Source organism: Mus caroli, unplaced genomic scaffold (assembly GCF_978045245.1).
Source record: "Mus caroli unplaced genomic scaffold, Mus_caroli_1 scaffold_6, whole genome shotgun sequence".
NCBI lineage: Eukaryota > Metazoa > Chordata > Mammalia > Rodentia > Muridae > Mus > Mus caroli.
This window is the reverse complement of record NW_028227261.1, coordinates 35,958,986-35,972,478: the sequence shown is the minus strand read 5'-3', so window position 1 is coordinate 35,972,478 and position 13,493 is coordinate 35,958,986. Positions and strand designations below refer to the sequence as shown.

At 49.0% G+C, this 13,493-nt stretch overlaps 1 protein-coding gene across 2 annotated transcripts in view; it reads right to left on the bottom strand.

Annotated features, from left to right (window-relative positions):
• Window positions 1-10,127: 10,127 nt before the first annotated feature.
• The window catches only part of Kcnq4 (potassium voltage-gated channel subfamily Q member 4), a 51,390-nt gene continuing 48,024 nt past the window's right edge, over window positions 10,128-13,493 (bottom strand). For both annotated transcript variants that reach the window (XM_021159917.3, XM_085839008.1), the window contains exons 13-14: window positions 12,381-12,510; window positions 10,128-12,060 (exon numbers count right to left, since the gene is read on the bottom strand). In XM_021159917.3, coding sequence (XP_021015576.1) covers window positions 11,848-12,060; window positions 12,381-12,510 — 343 coding nt within the window. In that variant the 3' untranslated portion in view covers window positions 10,128-11,847. The remainder of the gene's footprint in view (window positions 12,061-12,380; window positions 12,511-13,493) is intronic.

Here is a 13,493-nt window from a genome sequence, read left to right as displayed (position 1 = left end):
GCAGGGCTTGGCGAAGGTCACTGAGGCCCTGTGGGGTTGGTATAGGCTCAAGAGCAACATCAACAGTGACCTTAAAAGAAGGGGAGACCAGAAGCACCAGACACTCAAGAGTGCAGGGATCTTGTGGAAACCATGGTGGTTTGAATAGGCATGGCCCCCATAGACTTATGTGCTTGGCCCATAGGAAGTGGCACTATTAGGAGGAGTGGCCTTGTTGGAGGAAGTGTGTCATTGTAAGGGTGGGCTCTGTATGCTCAAGCTACATACAGAGTGGCTCACAGTCTCCTGCTGCTGCCTGCCTGCGGATAAAGATGGAGAACTCTCAGCCCCATGCCGCCATGCTTCTCGCTATGACCATATGGACTAAACCTCTGAAATTGTAAGCCAGCCCCAGTTAAATGAGAGCTTTTATGAGAGCTGCTGTGGTCGTGGTGTCTCTCCACAGCAGTGCAAACCCTAACTAAGGCATACTGCAAGCTCAGAAAGGAAGCTTAAGACCGAAGCTAACTTTGCGTATCCCTAGATTTTGGATTCCTACCTTCCTGAACCATGGGGAAACAAAGGCACAATGCCAGCTGCCAGGTCTGTGGTATCTGCTATGTAGACTGATGCACCCACGTGGCAGCCATCACAGTCCCAGTGCCCATAGGAGGTGGGTGGCAAGGCAAAGCAAGGTTGCTCTGCAGCGTCTCAGGGGGAAACAAAGACGCTAGTTTAACTTGGGGCCTGTCAAAAGAACATGACATCATCTAAGATAAGAAGCATGCAGTATGGTTTTCATTGCTCTGCAACATTTTCAGAGTGCCAGTGGCGTGAGCTGAACCCTAACACGCTGCAACCCTGGGCTGCTTGGTTCAGCTGCTGAGCCTGGACCTAGAGAGTTGACTGCTTTTCTGCTCTGGCTATGAAAACTAAACAAAACAAAAACCTGCCCTAACCTATGAGAGAATTAGATCTGTGTGGGGCCAGATAAACCATCCAACCTGTGGGCCAGGAGGGTACATGAAACAGTGGACAGGTAAAACCATCTTAGGTTATCTCCACCCATGCTGTTGCTGTAACAAAATACTTGGCACTGGGTACCTTATAAAGGAAGGAGGCTTGTATAATAGATGGAACTCGGGGTTCTAGAGACTCAAGGGCATGGTGTTGGCATCCAGGCTCAGGAGGGTTTCACTGTGAGTGGCACCATGGTAGAGGGAAATGTTCTCTAGTGGGAGAGGTATTCAGCGGAGGATGGGGGAAGATGGCAGGCTCTCAACTAATTATAATTAGTTCTGGGAGGAATTAATCCAATCTCAGAAAACCTTCACTAATCTCTTCTGAGGGCAGTTCCCTGGAACCTGGCTACTTTCCACGAAGGCCCCACTTCCTGAAGGTCCAACCACTTCCATATTGCCGTAGAGTTGGAAGAATTTCCAGTATAAGCCTTGGGCAAGATGCCAGATGATTACAAGCACATTCGTGATCCCAGGTGAGGCCAGGAAGACTGCTCAGTTGTTTCTGAGACCGAACTGCTGAACCACAAAATCAAGAATAAATAAAGCAATTGTTGCTTTAAGCCATTAAGAGCCGGGGAGTGTTGTTACACAGCAATAGATAAATGACACGCCAAGCTAAAACTCGTCTCTGCTCTCAAGGTGATAGTAGTTCAGGGACTCCCATGGCCACCTGCACACTCTCCTTGCTGAGCCAGACAATCCGAGAAGAGAAACAGCGACTGTGCTTTGGCTAATTGAGCATCTGTTTCCCCCGGGGCCTGGATGACCTCAGGGTTATAACTCATCCCCTGCGCCTGTTCATCCTGCATATTGTGCTGAGCTAGGGTCTGGCATACAGCAGGTGCCCAATAGGCATTTACTCAATTAGTGAACCGCCATGGGACTTGCTCAGGATGCTAGCGTCCCCTGCTGAGATGACTGTAGCAGTCTCCTAACTGCTGCCAGCCACACCCAGCCTTGTCCCTGAAAACCCACCAGCCATCCTAGGAAGGAAACTTTTATAAAACTTTATAAAGTACAAAGCTACCCAAGTGCAGCTCCTAATTGAACACAAACTTTTGCTTCCTGCTTCCTCGGAATGATTTATGAACCGCAATCTGTGAGTGTGGTCGCGTGTGGGGCGGGGACTAGACGAAAGGCCTTGCATATACTAAGCAAGTGTTCTATAATCAAGTTACAGTCCCAGCCCTAGGGTTCTTGAAATAGGGTTTTGCTATGTAGCTCAGGCTAGCCTCTAATTCCCATATGCCTCCCCCCTCACGCCCAGTGCTTGTATCTCAGGCATACAGGGTCATATCTCTCAAAGTCTCGCAAATTCTCAACCCCAATTCCATCGTCCCATCTTGCACTCTCCTCCCTGACAGCCCTGCCCCTGACACACACACTGTTGAAGCCTTATCACCAGGTCTGTTTTTCATCGGGCACACTCTGAGCTTTTACATACTCTAGCTTGAAAGTCACCAACAACACCAACACCCTCATTCCCATGCTTGGCTAAACCCCACTCACCTTTCAGGGCGCTTTGTGTCTGGCAATGGTTTTGTTTGCTTTATATTTGGAGGCAGTGTATGTGAGCCTTGGCACAGGTGTGGGCGTCTGAGGATGTTACTGACTTAGCTCTCCACCATGAGGATTCTGGGATTGAACTGAGGTCATTCGGCTTGTTGCAATCACCTTTACCTGCTGAGCCTTTTTTTTTTTTTCTTTTTTTCTTTTTTTCTTTTTTTTGAGATGGGAGTCTTGCTATGCAGCTCTGGCTGGAATGGAGCTCACTTTATAGACTGGACTGGCCTCAAACTCATAGAGATCCACTGGCCCTACTGAGCCTTTTTGATGGACCTGTGTTTTTTTCTTTGGTTTGTTTGAGACAGAATCTCATTTATCCCAGACTGACCTGGAAGCCACTCCATAGCTGAGGATGACTTGAAACTTCCCATCCCAAGTGCTGGTATTATAGGTATGTACCACCACACCTGATTGTCTTTGTGTGTGTGTGAGTGTGTATGTGTGCACTTGTGTGCTTTATTGTGTATATGTGTGAGTGTGTATATATGTGTGTGTGCTTGATTGTATGTGTGTACTTGATTGTGTGTGTGAGTGTGTGTATGTGTGCTTGATTATGTGTGAGTGTATATATGTGTGCTTGTGTGCTTGATTGTGTGTGAGTGTGTGTGTGTGTGTGGTTGATTATTCATTTTATCTGAATTGAGAGATGACAGAAAGTATGGATGGACACTGACTTATGGGTAGTGGGTATCAGTTTGATTGCATGGTCCAGGATTTGGGAAGCACAGTGATGACAGACTTGCCATAAAGAAGGTGGGAAGAGGTATTCTGATTGGCTTCCAGCCATGGCACAAAAGATACTTGTATTTCAAAGAAAACCTTAGTGAAAAGGACTCATGGCAGAGGAGGCTCTCAGTAGCCAGCCAGACAAGACGGGACAACCCACGGTAACCGCACACCTTTCTGCAGGTCTTCCCTGTGCTATCTCAGTAGACCCATGTACGATTCAGACACAGTGGCCAGAATGCAGGCTGTGGCTCCAACACGTGACTTAGCTTCACCACGACTACTGCAGCCCATGCCAACACATCTCACCTGTTGTCAGCAGAAACATTAAAGACCTGACATATCACCCCTCCCCAGTAGGCCCCAAGTTACCTGGGGTCAGGTGGGTTCCGCTGGACTCATCCCAGCATGGAGGATAACGACTTAGCCTCACCAACAAGCATTCCAGGATTCCAGGAAGGCAAGGAGTGCCCCTCTCACCTACACTGATTCAAATCCCCCACAGTATTGATTTCTGTGGCCACTACAGTGAGTCACTTAAAACCTGATGGCTTGAAGCAACAACAGATTCTCTCACAGTTCCAGAGGGCAAAGGTCAGCTTCACCAGGTCTCGGCCAAGGTGTGGGCACTCCCCACAGAGCACAAGGGGAGAATCCAGACTTCCAGCTGATGGCTGGCAGCAGCAGCCCGCCTCTGTGTCTGTCCTCAAACCACCTGCTCTTTTGTGTGTACAATCTCCCTCTGCCTCTCTCTCAAAAAGACACTCATGGGCCTGGAGGTCTGCCTTCATGGCCGAGTGCTTGCCTGGCATGTGAGGGGCCCTGGGGTTTTATTCTCAGCAGTACCACCATCTCATCAAAATGAACAAACAAACAAAATGTATTTATGATCATATCCAAGGCCTATCTCTAACAGAGGATATTTTCTCCTGTCAGGATCCTTATTGCAGGCTGTAATCCCAGCATCAGGGAGGCTGAGGCAAGACAACCAAGAGTTTGAGGCCTTGGGTAAGAGATGGCTCAGTGGGTAAAGGCACTTGCCACCAAGCCTGGTGACCTGAGTTCAAACCTCAGGCCCCACATGGTGGAGGGAGAGACTACTGTAATTTGTCCTCTGATTTTTGCAAGCATGCTGTGGTTGGGATGTTTGCATTTGTGTTCACGCACATCAACACATGAGGGGTTTAGTTTTAAAAAGTCTTGAAGAGTTCTGAGGCCACCCTGGACTACGTAGTGAGATAGCCTCAGGAAAAATTTAATAAACAAACAAAAGCTTAATTTAATATGCACTCTCTCTCTCTCTTTTCCTTATGAGGTGACAGTCTACAGAGATTAGAAATTCCTCCTTTTGGTGGCCGTTATTTAGCCTATACACTCACTTACCAAACTTTTGCGTTTGGCTCCTGTAACATTGGGCCCTGCTACATTGGAAGTCTTCATCCTGAGGGGAAGAAATGAGTTTGCAACTCATTTTATCTTCTCATTGCCACATAACAATCAATGAAAGGAAGAGGTAATGTCCTGGCTGCATGGACTTGCTCCCTGTTACCAGGGGAAGCTGAGCTGCTACACATCAGGACCAGGTAGAATCCAGGGATACTCTAAGGCTCATCTTAACAGTCAGCCCTCTGTCCTCTGTATCTGTATCTCTGTATCTGCATCCATAGTTCCAATCACTGTGGAGACAGACGACATGAAGGTAAGTAGATAGATGGATGAACAAATAGATGGCTGACTAATAAATAGATGATAGGTATATAGATTGGAAGTCTATAGATATATAGACTAGACAGGTATCAGATCTAGATGATGAATGGATGGATGGCTGGATGGCTGGATGGATAGATAGATAGATAGATAGATAGATAGATAGATAGATAGATAGATAGATAGAAGATGATAGATAAATGACAGGCAGCTGGACATTGCTTTTATACTGGCCAGGTTCTGGCTTTTCTCTCATTGTTACTCCTAAACAATATGGTATAACAACTACTTCATACAGCATCCACACTGTGTTTGGGGATTGTAAGGTAGAGGTGACTTAAAGCATGCAGGAGGGTGTGCATCAGCTAGGTTACGTTCTTTTACAAAGAAAATGGAGTTTCCACAGTTTTAGTCTCTTTAGTGGACCCTGCAGCCAATTCTCCAGGGACAACAATAAAAGTTAATGAAGAGCTATAACACCCCAAACCATGCAGGAGTGCTAAGGACTCAGAGCCATTAGAGATCATTTAAGCCACTAAACCATGTAGAGAACCTAACCAGGGGCTGGAGAAGATGGCTCAGCGAGAGGTTAAGATTACTACTGCTCTTGCAGAGGACCTGGTTCCCAGCACCCACATGGTGGCTCACACACATCTGTAACTCCAGGTCCAGAGGATCTGACACCCTCTGCTGGCCTCTGCAGGCCCCGGGAATGTATATGGGACACATGTGCTCACAGAGGCCAAATAGCCATCCACAGGAAATAAAAACAAAAACAACCCAAAAACCCCATCAAACTATAGCCAGCTGAGGGACTGGCAGAGGACAAGGGCAGGGCAGGAGGGATCTGGTCCTGGGGTCATGAGAGTGAGAGAGCTGTCCCTGTCCCTCATCGGCTACAAGTCTTGGGAGCGCGGGCACTGCACCTTCACTGTGCAGCAGGGAAGAGCTCTCTCTCTCTCTCTCTCTCTCTCTGTGTGTGTGTGTGTGTGTGTGTGTGTGTGTGTGTTGGGGGGGGATGCCAGTGAGGCTGCCCCGAGGGTGTGAGAGTGGAAGAGCCGGCAGGCTGACCAGCTCAGATTTCTCTCAGGCTCAGACCCAGGGTTTTGAATTGTCCCACCCCAACAACTACCCTATCAATGAAGTGCTGAAGTGCATAAAGGGGCCAGTCCTACAGATCCAAAACTACAGGGTCTCCATGACACAGAGCAACAAGAGGATGTCCAAAAGGAATCCCAGTGAGGTTCCAGGGTTGATAGAATAGCAGAAGCCAGAGACCTCTTACCAGACCAAAGTCTTGCAATGTGCATTTGCAAGCAAGGACCTGTGGACAAAGGGGAAGGACACACTGTGACACAGTACAGCTTCCACAAGGAGATTTTTCTCTCTGTTGGGGGAGATTGCAAGGGGGGAGGGTGTGTGGGACTGGGGTGCGTGATGTAGAGCTCACAAAGGACCAATGAAAGTTGTTTTTTTAAGTGGGGATGGGGAAGGAGAAATATCATACATAAGCTATAGTATATTTTGCATAAAGAAACGTGTATTTATGAAAGACCAGTTACCACACCAAAGGAAAAAAATCTGTTCTCTTCATTGTTTGGGTTGTTGTGGCATGAATTTTTTTCTTTTTGGGTTTGGTATTTCAATAGCATTAATTTTTTTCCTGCCTCCCTCTCTCTATTTTATGAACTAAGGTTCCCTTTAAAAAGCCACATCTGTGTTGAAGATTCTGCAGAGTGATTGACTAGGACTCTGATTGGACAGATTGGAATGCTGCAGATCAAGAGCCACAATTATACTGTGCTATCTTTAGTCTCCTTAATCGCCATTTATTACTGTTAGGGTTTGAATGTAAATGACCAAGCACAGGCTTGTGTGCTTGGATACTTGGTCCAGAAGGTGGTGCTGTTTCGGGTGGCTGTGAAGCTTTCTGGACTTGGAGTCTAGCTGGCAGAGACACAAGGCCTGGGAAGCAGAGCTTGAGGGGTATACGCTGTATACGTTATAAGACCTCCCGAAGCCACGTGCTCCCAAAGCCACATGAACTCCACCAAACCTTCCCCACCAGGATAGACTACATGTGTGACACCATGACCCAAGATAAATTCTCCTCTTTTAAGTTGTTCTGTCAGGTGCCATTAAAAGGCCGAGAACAATAACCAATACAGGTGCTGCCCTCTGGGATGGGGATTGTCATTCCACTGGCAGGATGCTTATTAGGCATACAGGAGATGTTCGGTTGGATTATTAGTACCTTATAAATTGAGTATAGTGGTGCATCCTTGGAAGTGGTGGTAGGAGGGTCAGAAAGGTCTATGTCAGTCTTAGCCACTGGTTTTCAACCTGTGGGCCATGTGTGACCCCTTTGGGGGCCACATATCAGATATTTAAATAACGGTTCATAACATTAGCAAAATTAGTTATGAAGTAGCAACGAAATAATGTTATAAGGCTGGGAGGTGCCATAACATGAGGAACTGTATTAAAGGGTCACAGAACTAGGAAGGTTGAGGACCACTGTTCTCAGCTATGAGTTTTAGACCAAGCTGGGATACATGAAACCCTGGGGACAAGAGCGGGCATGGGAGGGGGCAAGGAAGAAAGGGGAGAGGGAGAGGGCAGGGCAGAGAAGAAGGGGAACAGGGAGAGAGAATGTGGAGAGAGGGAGAGGGCGAGGAGAGGGAGCAGGAGGAAGGAGGGGGAGAGAGAAAATTGTGATTGGTAAAAGTTTTGGAAACTATCACCGCTAAGGTCTGGCTTCCACCAACACAAAAGTTAAGAATGTCATCAGATCAGCTCAAACCTGAAACTTGTACAAAGATGTTCCCACTTTGCTGTATCCCATCCACCTACACTGTCCCCCGCAACAGACTTAGTAAAGGCATTGATTTATGACTGTCTTTTGGTCCATGCCTATAAAAGTTCATGCAACTGCTTCCACAATAAAGATGTCATTCAGGGCAACCTGAATTCGTATCCCTGAGCGATGGTCACTCAAACTTGGCTCAGAATAAGTCCCTTTTCCCTTTGGAGCAAGAGTGATCTTTTTGCAGACAATCTTTTGTCTGCAGAGAACTGTAGTGTGAGGTTAATGGTTGGTTGTACGCAGGATGGCCACTGAGTCAGAAGAATAGCTAACACATCCCAGTAAGGGTTGGCTGGCTTGTTCCTGGGTGTGGATGCTTTTGTTGGAGACCTGAGAGCTGGAGAGATAATGGCTCAATCGTTAACAGTGCGCTGTTCTTCCAAAGGAGATCAGCCCCTGGCACCCATGTCTGTTGGCTCACAACCACCTGTAGTGCCAGCTCTGGGAGAACAAGGGGGATTTAAAGTCTCTACCCCCTGTGGGACATACACATGCACAAACCCACACAGAGACATGCAAGTACACATCATTAAAATATTACAAATAAAAGGTTTTTAAAGGCTGTGGGACTTTGTGTTTCCCCCTTTTGCAGGGAGAGAGTGATAAGGACCTTGTTTGTATGAAGCATAGCTCTGTTTTACTTGGTGGGAGACATTACATGGATGTCCCATATGTGTGGGTTGATGTGTATGGCTGTTGACTGTTCAGGGGGTCTGTGGTCATCAGTAGATTCCAGAATGTCTGTAATGCTCTTTCAAACTCTCCTTCCCATCTGGGTCTGCAAGGCTGTGTGGGTGGCAACATCTGGTGTGCACACCTAGGTAGGTCTCATGGATCCCCACCAAACCTCCCTCCCTCCCTCCCTCCCTCTCCCCCACTTCACACACCTCTCTCCCTCTGTTTGTGCTAGGGACTGAACCAGGACTTTGCACATGCCCAGCAAGAGCTCTGCCACCACAGAGCCACAACCCCAGCACCACTCTTAGGCGTTTTGATGGCTTCCTGCATTCTTGCAGTTCCAGGAAGGTCTGTTGTGTTCAGCAACTTTCTCTGGATTACCTTGGATTTTCTGTTCTTTTGTGTCTCTTGCAACACTGTGGCCCACTCCCCACTGTAAATCCTCTTTGTTGCAGTACCCACTCTGGGTCTGGTGTGCATTTAGAGGAAACATTACACTTCTCCAGTCATCTGGGTTATACCGACAGTAAGAGATTGGCGGGTATAGACCCAGAATGCTAAGATCATTTGGCAGGATCCATAAATGTCAGGGTGTTGTTTCCCAAGTGGCTCAAATTTAAATGAGACCTTTGCTTATATGAAGAAGGGTAAGGACAAATGACTTTCCTACCACTGAGCCTTTTTGGAGAATCACTGAAATGTTAACGCCTTTTAATTCCTGTTCTGTCCCATCGCATGGCCCTAGGTGTCCAGTCCAAACCTCCCTAGGAGTTGGGGCTAATGCTAGAAGTGAAAAGCTTCCAAGCTCTTCTATGTTTCCAGAGCCAACAAAACAAAAGACAGTGCTGGGAGTGGTGGTGACTGTGTGTATGATCATGGCATGTTTGAGGCCAGCCTGAGCTAGACAGCAATACCCTGTCTAAAAAAAAAATACAAGGCTGGGTGTGCCGGCTGTGTCCTGTGCTAAATGTATAGTCACATTGTTTTTTTTTTTGTTTTTTTTTTTTCTCATTACCAGTGTTTCTGTGTGTAAATGAACAAAACGAATTGTCAACTGTTGGAAGTCAAAAAGGAAAGCCTATCGGCCATAAGGCTGAGATCAGGACCATCTCAAGTTCAAGGCCAGCTATAGGCTATGGACAGAGACTGGCTCAAAAACAAACAAAAAGCAAATGACCCCTCTCTCCCCACAAACAAAAAGTTCCCTATCATTGTTTCTGGTTTCCTCACAAGGATGAACCACCAGGAAAGTGGTATCCATTTTTCACTGGTCCTCACAAGAAATCAATCAGCCTGTGAGGTGGGTGGAGCAGACAAGGGGTCAGCATGTGTTTGAGCAACTATATTTACCTGTAGGTGAAGCCAAATCTATCCCCTAGATGCTTTAATTATCTGGGACAACGTGCCTCTTCTTTTTCCTTGAGTCATATGGAGCTGGGCTTTTTTGGTTTACAATAAACCCAAGTCTCACTTTCACCATCAAACCAGGAGCCTCAGCCTTCAGGCACCGAGCACAACCAAGGCCAATCACTTCCTACTGAAAACTTTAATGAAACCAATAAGTTAATAAGTTAACAAAGTGAGGTACTTGCATATCTGAGAACCGGGTTGGTGGGGGAACCTCAATCGTGGAAGGAGGGAGGGCCTCTTCCCATGTCTCCTTTGGTCACAGGATAATCTTAGTCTCCAGACCCTCTGTACAGCTCCATCTCTGAGGGGGTGGAGTGGCTCCCCAGGGGGCAATACAATGCAAGTGAAGTGAGCCAGGATGGGCTCCATCCAGGGCCTGATGGTACATGCAGATGGTAGGGCAGAGATTGGGCACCATAGGGCTGAGCAGGATTCAACCCAAGCCCTGGCACTGGTACATGCAGGTCCCAGTATGAGATGCAGACAGTTCGGCCTCAGCCCCTTGTTCCCAAGTATCCCCCGGAGTGTTGTCGTTGGAACCCCACCCCTCACTCTCTTGCCACCTGCATTAGCTTAGCAGGAAAGGAGCAAAGGGGTAGGGCTCTAAAACTGAGGGTGGGGCCCGCAGTGTTTGGGCGTTTGTGCCAATATGCAGCGCTGCCAATTGAAGTGAGAAAGTGGGGCAGAGACCGGTGCCAGTGAGAGCCAGGTGCAGTTGCTATAGCACTGGATGCACGTGTCCTCGCTGAGACTAGGAAGAGGATGTGCCTGGATTCTCTCCAGGTGTGCAAGGCCCCAAGGCCTAGGCCTGAGTTACACTATGGGGACACCAACATAGTCCTTAGGGCAACCAGAGGACTCTTGGACCTTTTGTGAGGAGGGGGAGCAAGTCAAACTCTGAGGCGGAGCCTGGGGAGACACATGGATGCTCTAAACCCTTCTCTCCTGCCCAGGAAAGATCCAGTGGCTTTGTGCTCACGCCTTCAAGTGTGTGGCGTCGTGTGCATCGGTGTGTGCAGCATTCTGCTGGAGAAATAAAAGAACCATGCTTGTGGTTCCTGCCACTGTGGTGGCACAGGTGGGCCACTGTCTGGTAGGTTTAGGGGAAATACAGGAACTTGTGCTGTCAAAACTGTTTGGAGGGCCAATGGGAATGGATATCCAGCAGTAAGATCGAGCCCCTGGGGTGACACCTACAAAGGGGCAGAAAGGCCCAGGTCTTGCCCTTGGGAGAGGACAGAGAGGTTTAGGCCCCATGCTGGGTGAGGAAGGATGATAAGCCAAAGAATGGAGGTGGAGTATAGCCAAGCAGCCTGAGACCAGCTACTGCTGGGGCCCATCTCCCAGTAAGGGAGGGGCAGAGGAACCCCATGGGGGTCCCTAAAGTTGCATATTTAACATAGTTTGCATATATGATGCCCATCTACCTTATGGCAGAGTCCTGTGCTTTGTGGGCACCTGTGGGGGCACCTTGGGCCCATCCCCGAGTGGGGTGGGGCTTGGCAGGAGGACTTCCCTGCTCTGCCTGGAAGGGCGGGCCTGGAGACCTCACCTTGCATAGCTAGAAGCTGGGTCAGGGACCAGGGCCCCAGTGCTCTGCTCCCATTACCAGGGCAGAGCCCCTGCCAGGCGGGCCACATTGAGCCTTGATGGAGCGGGCAGGGTCTGGGAGCGCCCAGTGGCCTCCGGTCAGCCATTGCTGTGGCCTGGCATTTCATGCTCCTGGGGCGCTGGTACCTGGCTGGCATTGGGTATCTCGCCTACCCAGACAGCTCAATACTGCGTATGGCCTCTCTCCCTGCCAGGGAGCGAGTTCAAGTAAGAGTGGAGTCCAGAGGCCCCGGGGTGAATCCGAGGGGCAATCCGAAGGCTGCCCCGCCCCTGAGAAGCCCTTCAGTCCATGTTGGTGCTGACTGAGCGAGAGATGCTGAGCGTCTGTGCGGAGACAGAGATGTCCTCGTGGTCTACAGGGCTGTGGTAGTCCGAGGTGATGTCAGGGTCGAAGAGCGGCACTTGCACGGTACCCAGGCTGGCCGAGGTGCCAGAGCGTAGGCAGCGCGAGTAGAAGCCCAGCAGCAGATCCAACTTATGTTCGATGGACTGCACCTGGTGGGCGGAGCGGGACGAGGCTGAGAGGTGACGCTGGACCCCAAGAACCGATCACCCCTAAGGAAGGAAGTTGGCCTGGGCGGGGCGGGGCGGGGCTAGATATCGGGGGCGGGGCTTGGAAACAGGACTACTAGGTAGGAGGCGTGGTTAGGACGGGCTTACCTGTGAGATCCTTCAGGAATGATTGTGAATGGGCTTTCTGGGAGTTTGTTTGTAGGGTGGGGCTTGGAGGAGTAGAACTCAGCATGTGGGCCCTACTAGGCCAAGATATTTGACAAGTATTTCAGGCATCTGGTAGAAGCCCTTCCTATACTCACCTGCTTTTCCACCTTGACTACGCGCCCCATCATGCTGATTTCATCCACTGCCTCCGTGTCTGAAGGACCCTTATCGCCCTTCTCCCGAGTCTTGCGGTCCCCGGGGCCCCGACCCACAATTTGGTCCACCCTGTGGGGGAAAGCAACCATCAGAGAGACTGAGTTACACTGCACCTCCCTTCCACGAGAACCCTAGATTGACTGCTGACCAGGAAGACAGACTGCACTGATGGGAAGAGGCCACTTTCCTGCCCAAGGGAGGTGAACCTGGAAGACACCAGCCTCGGCTTTGAAAGTTCTCCAAATAACAAGCAAAGCCTCCGAGATGGGAAAACGGGCGGGGGAGGGAAATGTTAGAAGGTGGACAAGGCCAGAGACGACCCCACCTTATTCTGCTCTCTGCCTGCAGTCCTCTGCCTGCAGCCCGGCTTCCTTTCCCCACAAAGCCACTGTAGTCAGACTTTCCCTCTCCCAACGGAACATCATGTTGCTAAACCCAGTGATCAACTCAGGCTTTATTTACTCGCCCTAAGCGCAGCAGAAGTCACATCAGATCACTCCTTCCCACAATACTTGTTCTTTTTTTCCCTTTTAGACAGGATCTCTTGTAATCCAGCTCTCTACACAGCCAAGTTGAACTCCTCCCGCCTCTAACGGCACCCCTATCCAATCCTGTGATTGTTGTTGAGACTGGGCCTCCTTACATCACCCTGGCTGATTTGGAACTCTCCGTGTAGACCAGGCTAGCCTCAAACTTAGAGCTCCTCCTGCTTCTGTCTCTCCAGTGCTGTGCACCAACCATGGCCCACCTTAATTGTTACTTTTTAAGTTAATGAATGAACTACAATGAGAGATGCGGGAGAAAGGAGAGCTCTAGGCAGTTTGGGACTTGATATAAAGGTTTTTCCTTAATCCTGGACCTAGTAGACATGCAGGATTCTAGAGAAGCAAATGGTAACTTGCTTCACTTTCACACTGCCACTTGGGAAATGGGAAGTCAGTGATTTCTGTAGTCCAGTTACTTTAGGACCTGAAGACAAGCATCCTAAGGAAAGCCTTCAAGTCACGAATGTGGACTGGACTTAGCCAGAGGACTATTACTGAGGTTGTTGT